The 21,425-nt window shown below is 41.6% G+C and overlaps 1 protein-coding gene across 6 annotated transcripts in view; it reads right to left on the reverse strand.

Moving 5' to 3' along the window:
- Nucleotides 1-21,425, reverse strand: part of syne1a (spectrin repeat containing, nuclear envelope 1a) — a 132,468-nt gene that overhangs the window by 71,891 nt on the left and 39,152 nt on the right. For all 6 annotated transcript variants that reach the window (XM_076873894.1, XM_076873896.1, XM_076873895.1 and 3 more), the window contains 28 exons: nucleotides 21,176-21,343; nucleotides 20,839-21,003; nucleotides 20,311-20,451; nucleotides 20,058-20,218; nucleotides 19,616-19,772; nucleotides 18,835-19,062; nucleotides 18,652-18,750; nucleotides 18,321-18,508; nucleotides 16,671-16,794; nucleotides 16,418-16,584; nucleotides 16,118-16,271; nucleotides 15,323-15,978; nucleotides 14,838-15,017; nucleotides 14,576-14,729; nucleotides 12,916-13,074; nucleotides 12,131-12,313; nucleotides 11,938-12,039; nucleotides 10,558-10,761; nucleotides 9,889-10,096; nucleotides 9,119-9,231; nucleotides 8,617-8,822; nucleotides 8,342-8,503; nucleotides 7,966-8,245; nucleotides 7,631-7,803; nucleotides 6,108-6,417; nucleotides 5,827-5,991; nucleotides 4,100-4,459; nucleotides 2,522-2,658 (listed from right to left, as the gene is read on the reverse strand). In XM_076873894.1, coding sequence (XP_076730009.1) covers nucleotides 2,522-2,658; nucleotides 4,100-4,459; nucleotides 5,827-5,991; nucleotides 6,108-6,417; nucleotides 7,631-7,803; nucleotides 7,966-8,245; nucleotides 8,342-8,503; nucleotides 8,617-8,822; nucleotides 9,119-9,231; nucleotides 9,889-10,096; nucleotides 10,558-10,761; nucleotides 11,938-12,039; nucleotides 12,131-12,313; nucleotides 12,916-13,074; nucleotides 14,576-14,729; nucleotides 14,838-15,017; nucleotides 15,323-15,978; nucleotides 16,118-16,271; nucleotides 16,418-16,584; nucleotides 16,671-16,794; nucleotides 18,321-18,508; nucleotides 18,652-18,750; nucleotides 18,835-19,062; nucleotides 19,616-19,772; nucleotides 20,058-20,218; nucleotides 20,311-20,451; nucleotides 20,839-21,003; nucleotides 21,176-21,343 — 5,504 coding nt within the window. The remainder of the gene's footprint in view (nucleotides 1-2,521; nucleotides 2,659-4,099; nucleotides 4,460-5,826; nucleotides 5,992-6,107; nucleotides 6,418-7,630; nucleotides 7,804-7,965; nucleotides 8,246-8,341; nucleotides 8,504-8,616; nucleotides 8,823-9,118; nucleotides 9,232-9,888; nucleotides 10,097-10,557; nucleotides 10,762-11,937; nucleotides 12,040-12,130; nucleotides 12,314-12,915; nucleotides 13,075-14,575; nucleotides 14,730-14,837; nucleotides 15,018-15,322; nucleotides 15,979-16,117; nucleotides 16,272-16,417; nucleotides 16,585-16,670; nucleotides 16,795-18,320; nucleotides 18,509-18,651; nucleotides 18,751-18,834; nucleotides 19,063-19,615; nucleotides 19,773-20,057; nucleotides 20,219-20,310; nucleotides 20,452-20,838; nucleotides 21,004-21,175; nucleotides 21,344-21,425) is intronic.

The raw sequence follows: 21,425 nt of genomic DNA on the forward strand, positions 1-21,425 counted from the left end.
TATGTTGCACGTTGCATCATAATCACTTGATCATCTGTATTAATCACAGGCTTTTAATAAAAACTGTCTAAAGGATAAGGTTGGCTAGGTTGTTGACTAATAGCTAATAAAGCTTCTCTTTCTCCAATGCCTCAATCAATTATGGAGTACCTCAGGATTTGATTTTAGGTCCCTTTTTGCATTATGTGTCCGTTAGGCTTTATTTTTCACAAGTACAATGCATCTTTCAAATGATAATCCAATGTCACACAAATATTTTAGGATGTGTATTTCTACAGAAAAACTGTCTTCATCTAAATGACACACAGACAGCTGTGATCATTTTTAGCTAGCCATTTAGGACCATTAGCACTAAACCTTTAAGCCCATAGCAAAAGTCTTGGTATCACCTTTGACCTTGCACTTAAACCTAAATCGAATTAATTCACTTCCGTTCTCTATAAACAGATAGCTACAGAAGAAAATGCAGACTTTTTAGGCAAAACACAATTTCTTTAACATTGGAAGTGTCTTGGTTTTACTCAACGTAATCATACATGCATGCCTCCACTGCAGAACGTAGTTATAAAGTTCAAGAGCTTAAAAAGTGTGGCCATGTCTATCAAAAAACTCGGATCAGATGATTAGAGAGGCCAACTGCTTGAATAAGGTCTCACCAGGTCTGTTATGTACACAGGGAGCTACCCATAAAGGCAAACTAGGCAGACAGACATGGCTAAGCATCCCTTCTCTCACTCATATAAAGAGTGTTACAAACAGTTTATTCTCCTCGAGGATGGATTTTTGACCCTTTACTGCACCAGCCCTCATCTCATCATGCAGCAGTTGCAGAATCCTGCAGTGAGACTAACTGGTAGCAGATAATGAAAACACATTACACCAGTACTAAAATCCCTGTACTGGCCACCTGTCAGATTGATTTTCAGAACCTAATGTCCTCTACCCAAGCAGTAGGTCTCAGATCCCCAAAACAACTGCTTTTAACTGTTCCACTATCCAAGTGGGTCAAGGAGAGTATGCCTTTTCAATGGCCTTTGTTTGCACTTATTGCTTTTAGCATACTATAATTAAACAAATGAAATTCATTTTTATTCAGTTTCCTCAACATATTTCGATTATTTCCTGTTTATTTGTTTGTCTTATGTTATTTTATTTTTTTTACTTAAAATGTATATAGCATATTGGTCAATAGAGATTGATTTGAACATCCTAGCTGAAAAAAAACCTCCAAAAACATTTTTTTTTTGATCAGTTAACTTTTAAACACATTGTTACCACCTTTCCATTTCAGGTATACACAAAAGAAAGAAGTGAAACAAAGCAAAATAACAAAAATCCCGAAATGATTGTCTCTAGTTTGTTCCTGTGACATTAATATTTCAGTCCTCACCCTGTCATTGATGTGTAAACATGGTCCATATCTCTCAACACTGTCTGATCTTATGAGTCGGTTACTCCATAACATATATTACACTCACTATTTACAGCCATTCGTCTTGTTATAGTGGGTCTGGGTCGTACCATCTCTCCAGGAAGGCTTTTTCACAGGCTCCTACCAAGATTTTAAACAAACATCTGTCTTCTCTCAACACAATATTTCCTGCTATATCACCAAAATGCAACACCAGAGATGATCCTGTATATATTTTAACAATAAATAAATGAACACTCTCCCAAAACTGCACAATGCCAGGGCAGATCCAAAAGACATGAGAATGGTTTACATTTATCACATTGGCTTCAATATGGCTTTGTTAGAGAACACTAGAAATTTATGTTTAATATTGGGGGTGACAGAGAATTTTATTCAACCCTTCCAACAGTTTTCTCTCAAGCTACATGATGATGTAGTAGATTGCTGTGTTCTCCATACAGGCAGCCATTTATCTTGAGAAATATACACACCTAGTTCTTTTTTGCCCATTTCGCTTTAACATAATGTGCTGTATTTCCTTTCCTCTGTTGGTACTATGCAGATATTACTCTATATTTCTTTAAATTGTAGATTCCTACTATGGTTGGAGAATGGTTGCATAATGTTAAATTTTGTTCCATCTCCTGAAAACTCATAAAATTCCCATCTTTTTTTACTGTACACAGTGCTGTTATTCCATTTGGTATCCATTGTTTCTCATCTCTGGTCCAAAGTATCTCCAGGTTCTTCCTCTAATTTATATTTTTGTTCTATATTAAACCACAGTTTTCATATAATCTGTGTGATAACGTCTTCACTTTTGAGAAAACCTTTTACTTCATCTCCAGTGTGACTCTGAATTTCCTTTCCTTGAGCATTTGTTTGGATAACTTTGTTGGCTTTTAGGTTAGGGAGTTCAAGTTGGGGCCATTTCTATCTACATTTGAAAAAAGCAGCTTTTGGCCTCATTACACAGACTTGAAGCAAAAGGCATCATGAATAAACTATAGTTAATCAGTCAGTGTTTCGTTTTACATCCACAAACACTCCAAGGAGTAATTCTCGCTCACCCACATCACATCACTACAGCAGAAATGTTCCTCTCACCTGTTGTGCTGTTTGATTAGCGCCGTGACCCGGTCTGACTGTGAGCCGAGGTCTCTGGAGTATCGCACCAGGTCATTCAGTTGGCCTTTCAACTTCTCCGCCATCGGCTCGGCGCTCTGCAAGCCCTCCAGTATATCCTAAACGGCACAAATCAGACACCAGCTCAGTGTGTGTGTGACAAGGAAACACAAGCACCCAACGGATCTGCATGACACCCTCCAATAAGTCCGCTCGCATTCCTATTCACACCCTGCCTCAGTCGTTTTCGCTCTTCTCACATTCAAACCGCGCACACAGACGCTCAAACACATACTCACAGTGCTGCCTGTACAAAAGCATTGCTGTTCCTGGCGGAGTGTGGCAGGAAGGAGCTGTGGATAACGGTCTCCAGCTCGCCTCAGCGTGCCTCACATTCTGCACTCACACAGTCATGAAATCCTGTCCCATGAAATATGTACAAGCTCTCTTTCTCTCGCTGTGTGACTCTCACTCACTCTCTGACGTATGACGATTAAAACAACCCTCCCTCCCTGCTCCTGTGGACTCGCTGCTCCCGTCTCCCTCTTCTCCTTTCCTTTCCTCGCTCCCTCCTCCTACGGCGGTTCTACTTCTTTCTCTACCCCACTCTCTCGCTCTCTCCTCTTTCTCTCTCCCTCCTCCCACTCCCTCCACTTATTCCCTCGCACACATTTTTCCTCCCGATGACTCTCTCACGCTCTCTCCCTGTGGAATTCAGCTGTCAGCCCTCACAGATGTAGAATTGGTTCAAACGCACACAAACAAGCGCGTAACGAAAACAAGGCCGGACACAGGAAACAGGCTGGAGAAGGAGGAGAACGAGAAGCGGAGGAGGGGAAAGAAAAAAAACCCAACTCCTCCTCTGTTCTTTAACAGCCCCAAATTGAGGAAAACCGGAGAAAGGCATGGCTGAAGAAGCCCGGAGGGGAAATATAGGGCTGAACGTGTTGGCACGGCCTTGACAATACAGAGAAATTGTCACACTGTAAACATCCTGTGGAAGTTAGAAACAGAGCAGCAGGGGAGGTGAGGAGCACAAGCATCTAAGAAAGAACCCCTGCAGCCAAGAAGGACATCTCAGCACACTTCAGTTCAACCAAGTTGGAGTATAGGCAGGAGAAACAATGAGGGAATGTTTGGGAGGGAGAGATAGTGGAAAATAATGGTTAAAAAAGACAAAGCGGGGAGGGGTAGAGGGGACAGCACGGAAGACAGAATGAGCAGGAAATCAGGGGAAGTGATGGGATTGTGGCTGTCACTTGTTCATCATTCCAGTAAAGCTGATTTACAAACTAATCTGTTTTTAGGATTTACAAATAGAATGGATAATTACTGACAGAGAAAGCAGGGCTAATTGCAGAGGGTCCTGTGTGTGTCTGTGTGTGTACTTTGTATTAAACAATGCTAATCATAGGACGGCAGCATAGCCGCTGTCAGCTTTCACCCACCCCAGCGAGTTTTTATTATTGATGCTGTTTTTTTAAATGCACCATTGTGAGAAAATGAACAGATAATAATTCAGGCTCTCTTGTCATTATGTTTATTTAAATTCTATAGTACCTTAGCCAGCTGCCATCCCTCCACGGCCTCCTCGCCGTTACTCTGCCCTTCAGCTTTAACCAGCTCCTGGCTCCACCCCCTCAGACGTCCATCAAACACTTTTAACTCTTCCTCCAACTGGGCGGTCAGACGGTTATATTCCTCTTCGGAAGCCGCGGCAGCGGACAGGGCCCCCTCCAAGCTATCCCGGGCCCTCAGAGCGGCCCCTTCCCATTGCTCCAGAGCGTGGGACAGCGCCCCCAGCTGTCGATCCATGGCCTCGCAGCCTCCCGCTGCCGTGTGCTCCGCTGTGGACGCCGCGCTGCGACGTACCCGGCTGAGGCGGTCGCGGCCCTCCAGAAGTCGACACTCCACACGCTCCTGGAGAGATAAAGAGGGTAGGTAGGTAAGAGACAAAGTTGCTACGGAAACTGTGGCTAAGGAAACCGCAATCTCTGGCTGTGCTGGTGTCTATTTAAAGCTGCCGTATAGTGTTTTCATCAGATGTCCCCTGCTTCATCACCTTACATGTTTATATCTACTTCTTTGATTCTGTCAGTGCACCAGTTATTCTGATTTGCTGTATTTTTAATTTCCATATCAGTAATATCGCTCTGTTAGTGATTTTTTTCCCCTCTCCTTCCATCTTCACCTCTTACTCTCTAAGGGAAAGCCAGGCAGATGATGTGAAAAACACTTGAGTGTGATGCGATAGCAGTGAGCTGATAGAGGGATTAAAAAGGGAGAAGATGGCTATGAAGATCAACCTTGACACTAAATAAAAAATGAAAACTAGCTTGTGTACACAAGACATCATATCTCCTCTTCTACTGTAATGCTTCACACAGCATAGCTCTGCTGACACACATTTATAATGTGATAATTAGTACCCATGTGTAAAATTTAAATGCAAATCAATTTTTCCTCACATATTTTCTCTCCTCTGTAATCACAGAGTTATCGAGCAGGGAAAGATTTAGCATTAAATTCATTGCTCCTTTTCTTTTTTCCTTTTACACACAACCATAAACCATATTATACTGCATTGGCAGTAAAATGCATCATGAGAGATTGAGATATTTGGCTCTGATATGGGAACAAGCTGAGAACCAATTCCAATTCCCCGCATAATTTGCTCTCCTTCATAGTGAGAATGTATTCATCAAATGGGTTCAGATAATTCAGCAATCAGTTATCTTCGCAAGAATTGGGTGTGGATTAAAAAAAACAAAACAAAACAAAGAACAGCACACACATTTCAAGCATGCAGAAGAGCCAAAGACAAAGTATTCTTAAATAAGTTAAACATTGCTTCCACACAAGAGTCGCTGATACTGCACTGAGAATCATTATGTCTATATTGGGTTTAAAGAGTTAATCCTTCTTTAATAGATGTGTAATTAGTGCCTGTTACACATCAATTATCCCAACAAATTCCTACAAGATGTCCAGCCAAGTTTTAATTCTCAAATAATCTAAGTTTATAACTAAAAGACAATTTAACCAACATGTACCGCATGCTGTTAACATGGAGTGGCTCAAGAGATTTCAGATTATGTCAAATAAATTTTAGATTGTTTAGCTGATACTGTTTTAGCATCCGTGTACTTGTGTTTTCCCTACAGTTTTATCACTTAATTTATGTGGGCTGAAATAATCTGCAACTCTTTATGATTTGTCCCCGAAAAAGGGCCGTAAGCACAGAATGGAAATGCTTGAGGTGACTAACAAATGTTTGTCTTCCTTACCCTAACTTCTGACAGTTTCTTTTTGATGGATGTGGAGTCTCCTGATGTGTCAGACCAGTGCTGTAGCTCCTCCCCTGCAGTCATTAGCCAATCAGTGAGCTCTCTAACGGCCTCCAGGTAGTTCTGGTGCTCCAACACCACTGCCTGTGCCAGACGTACTCTCTCCTATAGAAGAAACACAAAATGTGTACACGTTATATTACCGAAAGCCTTGATCAAGGTGAAAGAGGTTGATGGTCATCTACATTGTAAATTAATAAATAAAGGCAGATGTTTTGTACCTCCACCAAAGCTGTGAGGTTGTCAAACTGCACCTGCAGCTGGGTGCGAGCACCATGGTTAAAGCTGGCATCACCAGTCTTCTTGAAGAGTTCTCTGGCTTTTTCCTCCAGTGTGGACAGCGCCATCTGGTGGTCTTCTAGATCAGCCAGCAGAGCACGGAGTCTCTCCAGCTGTGAAGCTTTTTCTCTAGGTCCTGGCTGAGGGGTGAGAGGGGCACACACCTCCCGCTCCACAACCTCCATCCAGCAGCGCAGTTGGGCGGCACTCTCAAGGTATCCTCCCCACTGAGACACAGTCCACTCTAATCGACTGGAGACAGAACAGTAGATCTCTCATACACTTTTACAAATGGTGCAAAAAAAAAAAATAAAATAAAAATAAAAAAACAAACACATGAAATCTTTTATAACTACATGTGTAGACTGCTTAATTTAAATCTTGGTGCATAAAAATCTTTTTACACCTTTTTACTCTCCTGTACATTTGCAGCATTGCAGAAGAAGCACAAACTGGCAGTAATACTGGCTTATAGCCTTTCTCCCCTTTTATCAGGAGGTTCAAAACACACAAGGACACAGACACACACCCATAATTTTCCTTGCCATCTGTTACCCCTGCCTGTGCAAATAGTGCCAATATCCACATACTCACACACACCTCTAATTCACCTGCTACCCCTCGCCTCCTGTTATCCCTCTCCCCTTTCAACACAAACACACCGCACGTGTGACCCACTGTTTGCCATCCACCATTTAGTCCCTAATGGGATCAATTTTTTTTCTAGGAGGGGCCATAATTGGTCAATTAGACATACACACACAAACTGATGCACATGCATGCCGTCACGCACGCACACAAACACACCTGAGAGCACATACTAAGACACATCAGTCACAGTTGGAAAATGAGACACATACTTCTCATTATTTATTTAACCTAATGGTAATTAACAGCACCGACACATCAATCTGTGGTGATGAAAATAACCTGTTCCTAAGAGAGAATTTTTTTTTTTGGCAAACAGAAACATCCTCTCTTAAATGTTCATGGGCAAATGTTTCAGTGGCAGAGAAATGGGGATTGACTGGCATTTATATTGAGCTCATCTAGTCTCACTGACCAGTCAAAGTGCTTCACTCTACAAGCCAAATTTATCCACACATCCATACAGTGCTTTTTGAATTTTAAGCACTTTATCTGCATCACATCCATGGCCAATTTAGAACCAGGAATTAGCCTAACATGCATATTTTTGCATACCTTGAGGAGTACTCAGAGGAAACCCACCCACGCACAGAGAGAACATGCAAACTCCACACAGAAAAGCCCCGGTTAGGGTTCAAACGTGGAAACTTCTTGATGTTAGGTGACCGTGCTAACCAAAGTGCTTTATCCAAAAGCATACATGTATTCTATAACTGCATGCAAAATTTGTTAAAGGTAGGAATGCTTCTTTACTCATTAGATTATCATTTGTAGTTTATAACAAATTGCAGGTGATAGTTAAAGTGAGTAGTTGTACCTGTGGCAACTCATGGCTGTCACAAGCAGTGTAGCCCATGCGTCCTCCAGTTCCTGCAGCTGAGAGCGAACCACTTCCTGTCCGGCGGCGCCATAGCTGCGCAGGGCGAGCTCACCTTTACCCATTGCCATATTTAACTTGACCTCACCCTCTCCCTTCAAAAGCAGGATATCCTGTGCAAACAGACATTCAGAGTAAAAAATAAAAATAAAAAATATATAAATATATCTTAAGCAAACAGCCCCCTCTTGTGTTCACTGGAAAAACTAGATTGTAATAAAGGTGAATTACCTAAATAAAGAATACATGCAGATGTAGTCTTGTTGTCCTCTCACCTGCACCGTCTCCAGCCTTTGCTCTAACTGCTCTTTGGTCCCCATCGTGCTGTCGACTGTACCCAGTCGCTCCTGGATCTCCTCCAGCCAGGCCCAAACCCCCTGGAGAGTGTCTCCAAAAGCCTGGCTCTCCTGGCAGCCTCTGAGCCTCTCCCTGGCTGCCTTCAGTAGGGCCTGGTGCTCCATCTGTAGCTGGCCTGTTACTCTGACCTCTCCTCCTGACCCGCGGCCTGCCTCAGATAGAGCCTGGGCTTCCTGGCAGAGTTGCTCAATAGATTCCCTTACAAAAGAAATTGATATATTATTGTTCTGAATATTCAGTAACTTATGCTGTGACATATATAGCATATGGCCACAGACACCCTCATATACAAACCTTCTTTCTGTCAGTTCCTTATGGAGTTGCTCCATCCTCTCCAGCTCTTCTGTGGTGTCTGGGGCACCTTGCTGGCTTTCTCCCCCAAGAACTGGCTCAGCCTTAAGACTGAGATCCATCTGCTTCAGCCAGTCTCTTATACCCTGCACGCAGTCGTCAAAACTATGGGAAAAGAGGGGAAGGAAGAAAAAAAAAGAATTAATGAGAGCCATATTTCTATTTGATTCAAATTCGTTTGTATAAAAGCAAGAAATAACCATAAATGAGGGTGTTACTTTTTCAGAAGGCCAACGCTCTCCTCCAAGTCCAGCTTGCTCTGATAACAACCATCCAGAAAGCTCCTCCACTCTCGCTGGCAGGCAGAGAGGTTCTCTTGAACCTGCACTGCTCCAGCTTTAGGTAGGTGGAGCTGGAGTTTCCCAGCCTCTTTAGAAACCTGAGAGAGGCGTTCCTCACCCTCTGAAATCCGCTGAAGTGATACCTGTGAACATAGGATGCGTCTCTAAATAAAGAGCCAAAATCTTCAGATCGGGACTTTTTTGTGTGTTTTCATCCATTTAAACAACTCAAAGTGTTTATTATTTACAAGCCCAGTGTAACTTATGACTTATACTAATAAATTATGTGGAAGGTACAGATATATGTTTCTAAAAATACAAATTGTTTATACTGTAGCATGCTCATATCAAAAAGTCAACCTCCTTAGAACTTTTAAGTGGAATATGCACTTCATAGCCCTTACATCTGCACAGAGAAAAAGAGCAACAAGTAACGTACCTTTAACCTTTGTAACTTGGCTCCTAGGAGGACAACATCTCCTGACGGGTTAGAGCATTCTTTCAGCTCCAACTTGAGAATCGCTAGCCAGGATTTGAAGTCTTGGACAAGCTCTGATTGAGGGAACAGGAAGAAGAGATGAGTTAAAAGCTGAAGAAACATACAGCGACAAGTCGAGGAAGACGGATGTGTTGCAGATTATGGCAGAAAAAACATTTTAAAGTGAAGAAACCTGAAGAAGAAGTGTGAGAGCAGGCAGTGTGTTAAGGCAGATGGAAAGTGTGGGCGTGTCCACGCTATGGAGTGCTAGGTTGCCTTGGCAACAAGCCCAAAATGAGTCCCTCGAGAGCAGATGTGACGAGAGCGACATTACTCTCCGAGGCACAGGTGTGTGTCGGCGCAGTGAGAGTGCACCAGTGTACCTGACAGCATGTGTGTCAATGGAGTGTGGGCTGTAGTGGGCGGATTGAGTGCGCTCTGGGGAAAATGTAGGATAATCAACAGCAAATCTGTTGCACTACTAACACGAACAAATGGCTCTGCTTCGTGTAACAGTGCAATGTTTGATTGGGTGATTATGGCATTTTAAGTGTTATTAAAAATTTTAATTTGTCCTCATCAGGGAATAAGTTATTGCGGCTACTTACTATTACTGATAGATAAGATCGCTCGGTGCATCAGAATGAAGAAGAATTAAGCACCTTTTGTAAATTAGCTGATACATCATCAACGCCACAAACAAAATCTGAGCAAAACTGATGATCGCTTACCGTTGAAATGGAGCTGCAGACCGTCCTGCAGGTTTCCTCTGGTCTTGGCACAGCGTTGGGAAACGGTCTCGGTTCGTTTGGCAATGGAGGTGAGATCAGACGAGAGGCGTGACAGCTCCTCAGAGGGATGCGATCTGCACAGAGCAGTCAGGGCATCTCTAGCCGAGTCCATGTCTGCCCTCTGCTGCTGCACGACACTCTGCAGGTCCTGGAAATGGACCACAGTGAGAAATTATGCAAATAATTCTGCACGTTTATAGCTATGTGCTCTGTATGTGTTGTACTGTGTCTATCCTGCAAATGTGTCCTAAGGCAACAGTCTCTTCTAGCAGAACAGATGCTGATCTGTTGCTGGTTTGACATCTGTCCTCCAGAAAAGCATCACTAATCAGGACAGGCGTTTTCCTTCAGGAATCAAAATTCTATGATGTAAACATTTCTTTCCTTCTTAAAGGAAAGAACACCTACTACACCGCCTATGGTGCTCAGATTTTTATTAGGGAAATACTTTTGAGGAGTTTCCTGCTAGAATAACAATAATTAGCACATTATGATTAGTTCCTCTAACTAATTAGGTAATAAGCTAGTTGTAGGTGTGTAAATAAAATAAACTTTGTACAGTTTTTTGTGAGTTTTTCTGTCTTACTGAAGGAACTGATAATGCCATACCTTAACAGTGCCAATGTCTTCAGGGGAAGTAGTTTCGGTGAGGTCCGATAAGGAACCCTCGACTGCCTCCAGCCGCTGGGCCATCTGGGACATGAGGTCCTCCAGTCGCTCTTTCTGGAAACTGAAGTAGGTCAGAGTGTGCTTGGCCTGATTGTACACCTCCTCAGCATGGGCCATTTTCTTCCTCAGATCTGATTGCAGGACCTGACGTGTGAGAATCAGTTTTAGTCACATTTAAACAACACAAGAGTATGTTTAATTATTGGTCCAGTACGGTTTCATAGATTTGATTTACGGTTTCATAGATTTGTGACTATAAGTTCCTCCTGAGTAGAAGGTACAGATACTTTATTTGTCTTCAGCTCAACTGAGAGCGCTTATTTGTAAAGTTTAAGTCAATCAAGAGGCAATTTGGAGCAGAAATTCTAGGAGTAAAGCATGAACCACATAAATCAGATGAAAGTAAATTACACAGGGATCAAGGACCATGGCTTTGTCCAAGATCACAGAGGGATTTATCACTATTTTGTTTGTTCAAAGCCCTGGCCCTATAAATGGGGAAAAAAACTGATGCACTCTTCCAGGCAGCCAGCAACAGGGGGAATTAGTACTCCTGCAGAGGACTGAGGAAAGTGGAAGGGAGAGGCAGTATAGCATAGCAAATTAATTGGAAGAATAATGAAGATAAATGTGGCTTCTGTAATGTGCTGTACTATGGTAAGGAGAGACGGCCACGAAAGAGACCCCGAATTAATAGAACGGTTATTTATAAACAAGAAAAAACTGAGAAAAAAAATATTTTAACCACAGGTGTCATAAGCTAAAAATAAATAGGTAAGTCAATAAATTGTGTTGTAACGTACATGGGTGTAAATATGCTGTTTACACCACTACAAAACATGTTCTAAACACACACAGCAGAGCTTGACTGACACACTAGTACTGCCCCTTGGCTACAGCAATTAAATGGCCCCTCCTTTTATCTGCCACGGCTGTCACCTAATCCTCCTGATGTGTCTCTGTCACATAATCCTGCCGGTTTTGCTGCATGTACATTAATGCACTGAGCTTCTGCACACCGTCTAACGTTTATAACTGCTTAGCACTCTCAAATGTCCCTCTGAAGCTCTTACTGGTAACACAACAAGAGCACAACAGCAGTGGCAACAGGTGTAGATGAGAGGAGGAGGGTTACTGGATGCAGGAAGACTGAACCAAGGCGCAAAAAAAAGGTTGTCAGCACTGGATGTTTCAGTGTCTACTTATTCTATACGCGAAATCTGCACATGATCAGAGAAGAAGTCTGGGTTCCACATATTGTGGTTTTAATCTTTGATGAATAATACCTTGCATTATTTTTCTCTTCTCCTATACATTTACCTGCATTTGTAATGGGATTTCCTGCAGTTTGGCTCGAGCCTTCAAATCTGCCACTCTCTCCTCCAAAACATCCAGCATGTGCTCCCTCTTTTCAACCTCCTCCTATGAATCAAAGTGCAAGACAATGAAATAACATTCACCGTCATCTGAGCAAACATTAATTTGCGCACACTTTCACGCAGCGTACTCTGACCTGAAAGGACGCAAGCTGGGCCTCTGTCTTCTCCTTGTCACTGAGACTGGCGACAGCGTCAGTTAGATCAGCGATGGATCCACTGGTCCACTGGTTGATGTCATGCTCTGCGGCCTTGAGGTCATCCCAGAGTTTCACACAGTAGCCTAATCTTTCTGTATTGGTTTGTATTTTCTCTGCGATCTTAAAAGAGAAAAAGAGAGACCAGGACACTATGTGAGGTATGTAAGAGAATAATGCATCTCAATCAAGAGGAGAGGAAGGCCCACCTCCTTTGTGTTTGGCTTTCTCTCTGTAACAGGGGATGTATGCTTTACAGGGAGATGGAAGAAAATCGCTGCCTAATTAGTCTGACAGATGTGCAAGTGAGAAGCGAGAGAGAGAGACAGAGATGCAGATAACCTGTCTAGACTTATTTATTTCTCTGTCTCATTTCGACAGCTGAGCAGACAACAACAACTCAAAAGAGGAGAAAATGTAGATAAAAGAAAAGAAAAAGCAGAGAAAAAATATAATTGAAAAAAGTGACGGTGCAGGTGTTCAGCAGAGATGAATGTTTTTTTATACTCACACAGATTTGTTCATACCCTTCATAGTTATTATTGTACTTCAGGCCCAGACTCGGGGAAAACACCATTTATAGTTTATGGATTTTTTTTCAGTTTTTTATTTAGATGTGAAAAATTCTGGGAAACTTTTTGATGTTACAAAAATATTTCACTTCAAAACACCTGAAATAACAGAAAGTCAGTATTGTGCATTTATCTTTACTAAAGACTACTCACCGCCAGCCACTGCTCTCTAAGTGTCTCTGTGTCTCTCTGGATGGAGGACATTTCACATTTGGGAACCTTCTCCAGCTCCCTCTGCAGGTCCTCGACCGTCCTGATGAGCTGGTCCATGTCTTCCTGTTTTTCTCTCAGTTCATCTTTTATGGCTTTATGCTGAAGAGAACACAGCAAGGGAAATGGCAACAGGAGGGAGAGATACTGTTCAGTGGGGAGGTAAGTTTCTGAGATTTGGTTTGCTAAATAAATATAAGACAAGCTTCTTCTTCCTCCACCTCCTGTTTTTTTCTAATATACAATAAAAACAGTCAAACCACAGAGAAAGCTGTGAAACTTTTCAGACTAATTTCCTTGATGAAAACAGATTATTACTCACTTAAAACTCATTGAATTACCAGAAAATGACACTAAAGCTGATTTTTCTTCTTAGCTCATAAAAACATTATTACATAAGTTTTCATACAAAAAATAAAATCATACTTGGATCTATCATATCCGGTTTTAACAGTAGTAGATATTTTAACTCATTATAGTAGGTAAAATCACAATGAATAAACACTTTCGACCATCAAAAGTTCCAACAAGTCATAACAATGAAAAAAAAAAATCTTTGAGAGGAATGGATACTGTCCTTTTTGACTCCATAACAAGGCTCACAATTAAAGTTACCAATTTGATTGCTATATAAATTACTACTGTAAAAATTCTTTAAAATTAACAATAGGTTCATTTCATGTTAGCTCATCAAATCCCTCACACCAATCAATAGATCTTCTCAAAAACATCTTTTCAAATGCTTTTCCTAGTAGCCCTTTTAAAAATCGTGCTATTAAAAAACTACTTAAGCATGGCATTCAATTGTTATTAAGTATCTGGTAGTATGGCTCTATGAACATGAGGATAACTTAAGCTAACATACAATGATGTAACTCCAATCCCCGATGCCAGATCTGTGGAAATCATAATTTTGAGTTGATGAACTGATGTTTGTTGATAATTTCTCATATACAGGGCACATCTTTTAAAAAAAAAAAAACCCAGTCCAAATCAGGTGAAAGGTTTTACAGAGATTACAGATCGAATATGAAACCCCTACCACAAAACAAAAACCCACATTTAGACCCAACTTCAGTATAATTTCTTCAGCCATGACACCATGTACAAAATATAAACTCACTTAATTAGAAGAAGCAGATTTCTCTTAATATTATATATTATATCCCAAATTTCTGATGATCATTTTTCACATTTTGTCATTATGAGTTTTATAAGGCACTCATTTTTATGTATAGCAGCCAAAGACTGTTTTGAAAGCAGAGCAAGATGTTTTCATTCAATTTATCCACCCTTCACAGCCAAGTTTTTTTCTGGCCAAGAAGAGAGCATGTGTGCTGGGTGCCTTTGCAACTATCCCTAATCACAAAGTAGATTGGTAGACCTATAAAAAATTGAAGCACCTGGGTCAAGTAGTTTTCTAGTTAGTGGATTTTTTAAATGTCCCTCATCCCTTGAATTATTTCTTTTGTATTTATTTAGAGAAATTACTTTTCCTTGTATATTTTTCCCCAAGCAATTCTGTGATGGTCATTTTTTTTAGTCTGATGCACAGAAATGTAATAATTCAATACTTTTCTGAGAATAAACATAAACTACTGACTTGCGTGAAAGTCCTTTTGGCTTCCTGAGCACTGTGGTTGTGGTCGGGCAGATTGTGAGCGACGGCCTGAGCGCTCTCCATGAGTGTGGTGAGGATCGACTTCAGGTGGTGGAACTGGCGAAGAAGATCTAACACAACTCCACTGTGTTCCTGACTGCATGTTAAAACAAATCAGAAAACGTCAAATATATTATTTTTTTTAAAGCAGGTGGTAAAAGATGAAAAAAAAAACCAGATGGGTGAGAGAAAATTAATCTCTTACCTGTTGATGATTAGCGTCCTGACGTTATCCCAGGCTGTCTTCACCAGAGCTACCTCCCTGAGTGCTTCTCCTGCCAGCTCACTGTCTCTCTGGGCCAGCTGGTTTCCCTTTTCTTCTAACCACCGTTGCGAGTGCTGCAGGGACTGGAGCTCATCCTCCAGCTGGACAAAGAAACGCATCCTGGGAGAATAGATGCAGAAGAAAACAATGGAGATTAGTAGCCTGCTTCCAACATATTACATCTCAATTTCCAGGAGATTAAATTTGTCTGCCTGTATGTTGGCTTCTGTAATAGACAATAGACTCTGGCATACAGTAGATCTTTGAATCAAAGGTTCATAGTAGGCAGTAGAAATGCAAAAAGTAGGAATGAAGCAAGGACTGACAGCATTATTACTACTGAAAGCCGACATTACCAACTGTGCTGATACTATGAATACTGATATATTTACTGGGCTGAAGTGTCAAAATTAAAATGAACAAACCTGTTGTGAAAGGCCTGTACAGAGCTCTCTCTGATGCCCTCCTGTCTTGCATCGTCCAACAGTTTCTTCAAATTCTTCATCACTTCTTCTCTTCTCTCTCTGAAGGAGCTCCACAAAGCCCCTAAAGCATCCGCTTCACTTTGTCTCCACCCCACACCCCTCTGCACCTCCTCCAGAGCCATTGTCAGGGCCACCGCCTGTCCTCTGCAAGATGTTCTTCCCTGAGGATGGCTGGCATCTTTAGATCCCCTCCACTCTGCTCCACACAGGTGCAGATGTGCTTTGCTCAGCTGCCCATCTAACCCGACAGCTTCAGCCTCTAGTCGGGCCACTTCTTTAGCCACCTCTCCTATTTCGCGATGCAGCTCTTCAGCTTTGGAAGGGTCCCAGCTCCCTCTGCCCTCCACAGCCTCATGAAGGCGACGCACGGCCTTAGCAGCCATTTTATGCTTCTCGAGGAAAGTGTTTAACTCGGTCAGGCACTCTTTACGAAGCAGCAGGAGACGTTGGGATTCACTGAGAGGTTGCAGGCAGTCCTCTCTCCATGCCTGGAGCTGCTCTTGGGCCTCTGGGGTGGAAGAGCAAAGCAGGAAGGACTCTTTTTTATGGAGAGTCTCTCTCAGTGATGCATTCTCCTGTAGCTGTGCCTCATGCTCCTGCAACACGATTGTTCAATTAGACACATTTATGTGAGCTCCAACAGCAATTGATGCAAACTTGTTTACTAAAACTGCTCCAATATACATACAGCCTATAAAGGACATCAGTGCTGACAGCAAGTTATTGATCTCTCACCTTCAGCTTAATAAACACAGCCTCAAGATCAGCAATATCAACCTGGGAAGAGCTTCTCAAGAGAGACAGGAAGTTTTCACTCCACTGGGTAAGGGGCAGCAGTGCCTGATCAAACTGCTCCAAGTGCTCCAACTGCAGCTTCAACCGCTTTATCCTAAAAGTGAGGGTGGGAAAAGCATGGACTGAGAATATGGAAGTGACTGTTTTAAATGTAAATTTAAAAAAAATGCTAGGATCCATTCACATACTGTAACCCAGATGTAAATAAGCTATATCATAATCAATCACCCTAAAAAATACCTGCGTAATATGCTGTTCTTCACAGAAGCGCATCTCTCCTGTAGTTGTGTGAGATCATCACTGAGCTCCTGGATACGAGCTTCGGGTGCCGTGGGGTACAAGCAAAGGCCGAGATTCACGAGACCCTGAAGGAGAGTCTCGTGTGACACCGTCTCTACCTGCATTTCCTGGATAGGCATATCATCAATGCAAATTAGATAAAATAACAAAACTTTCTTGTAGAAACAAATACAGAAAAGTAAAAAGATTTTACCTGCACATTTTGTAATTCATTCCTAAGCTTTACTTTATCTGCAGAGAGCAGTTCGGTGTCTGGGCAGCACACAGACTCACACCTGTCCAGCCAGCTTTTCATGGACAAATTTTCCTTTTCATATCTGTAGATGCAGATGTTGCATGTATTAAAATCAAGGAAAATATAAGTTGCATCCCCTTAGGACACACACAATTACAAGTTGACTTTTTTTTTTTCTTAAATCTGACCAAACCCTAGTATCAGTGACAAGGTCATAATGGGGCAACCATATCTTCCCAGTGCACCCAGTGCTGGAAGTAATCCCTTATACATATACCTGCAGGATACAGGATGAGGCTAACTGCAGAGACACTAAGCCGAACACACACACAAACAGACACACATAAACTCTGCTGAAGTTTAGTGGCAAAAACATAATTGAGTTCATTTCAAAAAGAGTCACCGGCTGGGTAAATAAAAGGAAGCGCTAAAGCTTGGGCAATTTAAACAGCCAGCATGTGGCTAGATCATTATTTTCTCCTCACGCTTAAACAGAAAAGAAACAATCACTCCGGTGAAGGACTATTGTGTGACAAAAGAAAGCGATAAGAAAGCATATAATTAGAATAGAAATGCACTGGCTGACAGGGGGACAGACAAGATCTCGCTCTTCCACATCACACTAAGATGAGAGACAGATTCAGAGGAATAAAGAGGAAACTGGCACAGAGAGAAGCAGAAACAGCACATGCACAATAGAAGGGAAAATGGCATTTGCTTATTCAACTGCAGGTGTGTGCTAATGGAGACTACAGATGTTTCTCAAAAAATGACTTATAACATATTTCTCCATTTTTATAAATGTACTTTTTGATTTTATGGTTTTTTTTTTCAATGTGGCAAAATCTGAAATATTCAAACAGGCCTGTTGTAGGTGTTTATCTATACGGCACCAAATCACGACAACAGTTGCCTCAAGGCGCTTTATATTGTAATGTAAAGACCCTACAGTAATACAAAAGTGTTGAAGGGACACATACACCCGAAACCCTGCTTTGGGCCATACCAAAGCACAATAAACTCTAAACACTAAACTAAATGGATAAATCTTCACACATTACAGTGAACAGTGACTCATGCCTTCAGTTTAACAATTAACACTATTTTCTCATTGTCTAGCATTTGTCTCTTCTATCCCAGACAAACACTGACTTTTTCCTGTACTAATGCTATTTTTCCAAAAGGTCTAGGACACTGGTATCAACATAAGAGCCCGGGGCCAGAATTGGCCCGGCAATTTCTCCAATCTGGCCTGCTGGGACAGCTTTGGAAAACATGAAGGAGATGATATATTTTTAGACTTTTAACTGTATTTTTAGATGTTTTGCAGCTTTTCCTGCTGTTAAAGACCTCCCCACAGTGATTTTTATTACCATTCATATTCAGTAATAGATAAACAAGCAAATGACAGAAAACTTTATCGTGTAGAAAAACTAAGATATGCTGTTGAAATTGCACTTCTTTATCTTTTATTAATATATAAAAGGGAAATAAATGTGTAGTTAATCAACTTTACACTAACACAAAGTTGATGTGGCCCTCCAGACAAAATGAGCTTGACATCCCTGGTCTAGGACAAAAGCAACCACATTTTGCAGTTTATTGTACCTCTGCCACAGAGCTAGAAGGCTCTCTAACATAGATTTCTTTTCTGAAGCCTTTTCCATTAACTCTCTCTGCTGCTTCTGGAGGTTAGCCACTTCTTCCTCCAGCTGGCTGCCCTCTCCAAGCCTTTTTGTGGCCGAACACAGGGCCATAAGCCTGGGCTTCAGAAGCTCAACAGTCTGGCAGACCTCCTGGGATAAACACAAAAATACTTGTTATCAACTGCACATTAAGTAAACCCTTGAAAATACAACATAATAACATGGTGCCACTCTGAAAAGGAAGCCAGTGATACTTATTCATGTATCAAAGAGGTGCCAAGTTGTGCTCTTACAATGTGATCCTGGAGGGCTTTGTAGGTCTCTAATGATGATACGCAGCATGTGATCAGACAGTCCAGTTTTTCATTCAGATCACTAACTGTTTTCTTAACCTGATAATAAAAATAAAAAAGTCCGTTTGTATTGTGTAATAAAATACCTTTAATAAAAGTCATAAATTGTGTGATGCTCTAAACCTGTTCAAGGTTATCATTGCATCTCTGCCTGTAGGAGGCGCTCTGGTTGAGCTGCACGCCAAGCTGCTCTGCTCTCCCCTTCAGCTCTTCCCAGTATTGTCTCGTCTGGTTAAGTTGCGCCCGGATGCGACCGGCCTCTCCAGAAGTCACAAACCTGGACAGAGCCTCGCAGTCGGCCTCCATGAGGACAAGAACCGCCTTTCTCTCCTCTAAAGCTTCCCCCACGGCCTGGAGAGATGCAATAAGAGAGGAATTCAACGAGGGAAAGCATACAGGAAATTACGACGATAAAAGATCGCTCTTTCAAGAAGAAATTTATTTTCAAACTGAGAAGAAAAAAAAGGCAGATGATGGCAGTATCCTTTTTTTTTTCTAAAAACCATCATGAGAGTGACAAGTCTGGGATTAGGCATGCCAAGATTATATTTTATTAAATATGATCAATTTATTTCCTTTAAATTCCAGCCTCTGCTACAGCACTGACCCAATTTCCCTTGGGGTTAGATTAAAATTTAATCTCATTTCATCATAATCTTAATCATTTTGGGCCACAGTGATACTGTAAACTACAGACACAAGACCAGACAGCAATGTGACTCCAGTTTAACTGAAGCAACCAAAAAATATGATGAGTATTTACTTGTGAAGATATAAAAAATATTTAAGGAGTTGTGTAAAAAGTGTGCAGTGAACTGCCTCACCTTTGACTGACCTCCAATTGGAAACCTTGTGATCAGGTATACAATGTAATGCTGTGATAGAAATATAGACCTGCACAAACCTCTACAGCGCTGATGTGTTTGTCTAAAGGATCAGAGGAGGAGAAAATGTTGACAGCGTCCAGCTCCTTCTGTTTCTGATTGATCCAAAGAAAGAAGGCCGCTGATTCACTGCTGAAGCGCTCCCACCACACAAATATCATCTCCAGCTGGACAACACTGGGACACATGAGATTAGGCAACAGCCCAAGGTCAGAATATTGGAATGAAAACAAACAACCAGACAATAGCATGGATGCAATTTGCAGGTGAATGCCAGACAGACATCATATGTTGGCAAAATACAATTTCACATTTTGATACTTTAGGTTTTTTCAGACTAATATCACAAGTTAGTTTTTACACTTAAAGCTCATTATTGGGCACTCGTAAAACTGCCGGTTAAGGCCCGTACCACATTTCAGACCTTTATTGCATGTAATAGAAGAAAATAGTCAGACATACTTCTTGTTGAGGTGGTCTTGAAGTTGTGCGATTGCTTCTCTGGTGGACTGCGCCTGCTGCAGGAGAAGAGTCTGAGTCTTCGGACCAAGCTGAATGTCTTCTGCTTTCTCTGAGAGGAGATCTGCTCGTATAGAGTACTCCTCGACCTCCGTGAAGAGTTCCTATAGACCGAAAAACAAGCAGTTACACAACATGACCAAATACAGGCTAATAAATCAGAATATGAATGCATGCACGTTTTGCACATACACACCTTGTTATGCTTCAGTTCAATTTTCAGGCTGTCCAAGCAGTTGAAAAGGAGTTCCTTGTGCAATTCATTGTCAGTATTGCTGATGAACCTCCAAACTGTTTCTCTTTCTGCTTCGAAACTTTCCCAGGAGCTCAGCGTTGCCTTGAAGTGACAAAGAAATGAAAGAGTAACGTTAGTAGGTACAAATTCAGACCTGATGATAACATGCACTATTTACACAAAGGAGATGGGCACTGTAATATTTACTGCCATTCTCCTGATTTCATCTGTAAGCATAGGGTATTTTACGACAGCAGATGATCTGCTGTCTTAAAATACACCGACATTTACTTTTAATTTTCTGATCAATTCACGGATAACGACAAGTGTACAAAGAAATCACAAAGTAACAAACAAAATTAACGTGCAGGATAACAGTCAGCAATAGGCTAATCAATTATCACAGCGGGAATGTGTGTGGATGATCAATGACACTCACACGTGCAAACACCAGGGCGCCGACATGAGAAAAATCTTGGCTCTGCCTACCTGCAGACTTTGCTCCTTTGCCCCTGATTTGTGGTCAGCCTCACTGAAAGCTCCTTCCAGCTCCCGTAGAGATTGACTGAGCCCCTCCCCTTTCTGCAGCTGGCGGCAGTGGGACACCAGAAGCTCTGCCTCTCTCCTGTTAGCATGCAGGTGCTTTAGGTGTTGCTATAACACACAGACACAAAAACAACATGCTATTTTGTGAGCAACCTTGATTTTGCTTTGCCTTGCTCAAACCATTCATAATGTAAACTGTTAAACAGTTAAATTAAATACAAAAGAGACTTTCAAACATGGAAACCAAGTTGTTACAAGTGCATTTGTACTAAACAAATACCTGGTGAATAAGGTAAAGTTGTTTGGCTTCCTCCAAACCCTCAGCATCCAGGATTCTGCCTATCTGCTCCTCAGCCTCTTTTCGGGCCCTCAGAACCTCCTCCAGAGCACCATGAATCTCGTCCCTCAGCTCCTCATACTGGAACATGGCAGAGCCCTCATCACCCAGCTGTGGCAAAAAGGTCATTGGATTATTTTTTGATGAAAATTTTCAGTATGGAAGAGAATATTCAGCACTTATCCTGGAATAC

Source organism: Maylandia zebra, linkage group LG15 (genome assembly GCF_041146795.1).
Source record: "Maylandia zebra isolate NMK-2024a linkage group LG15, Mzebra_GT3a, whole genome shotgun sequence".
NCBI classification, from domain to species: domain Eukaryota; kingdom Metazoa; phylum Chordata; class Actinopteri; order Cichliformes; family Cichlidae; genus Maylandia; species Maylandia zebra.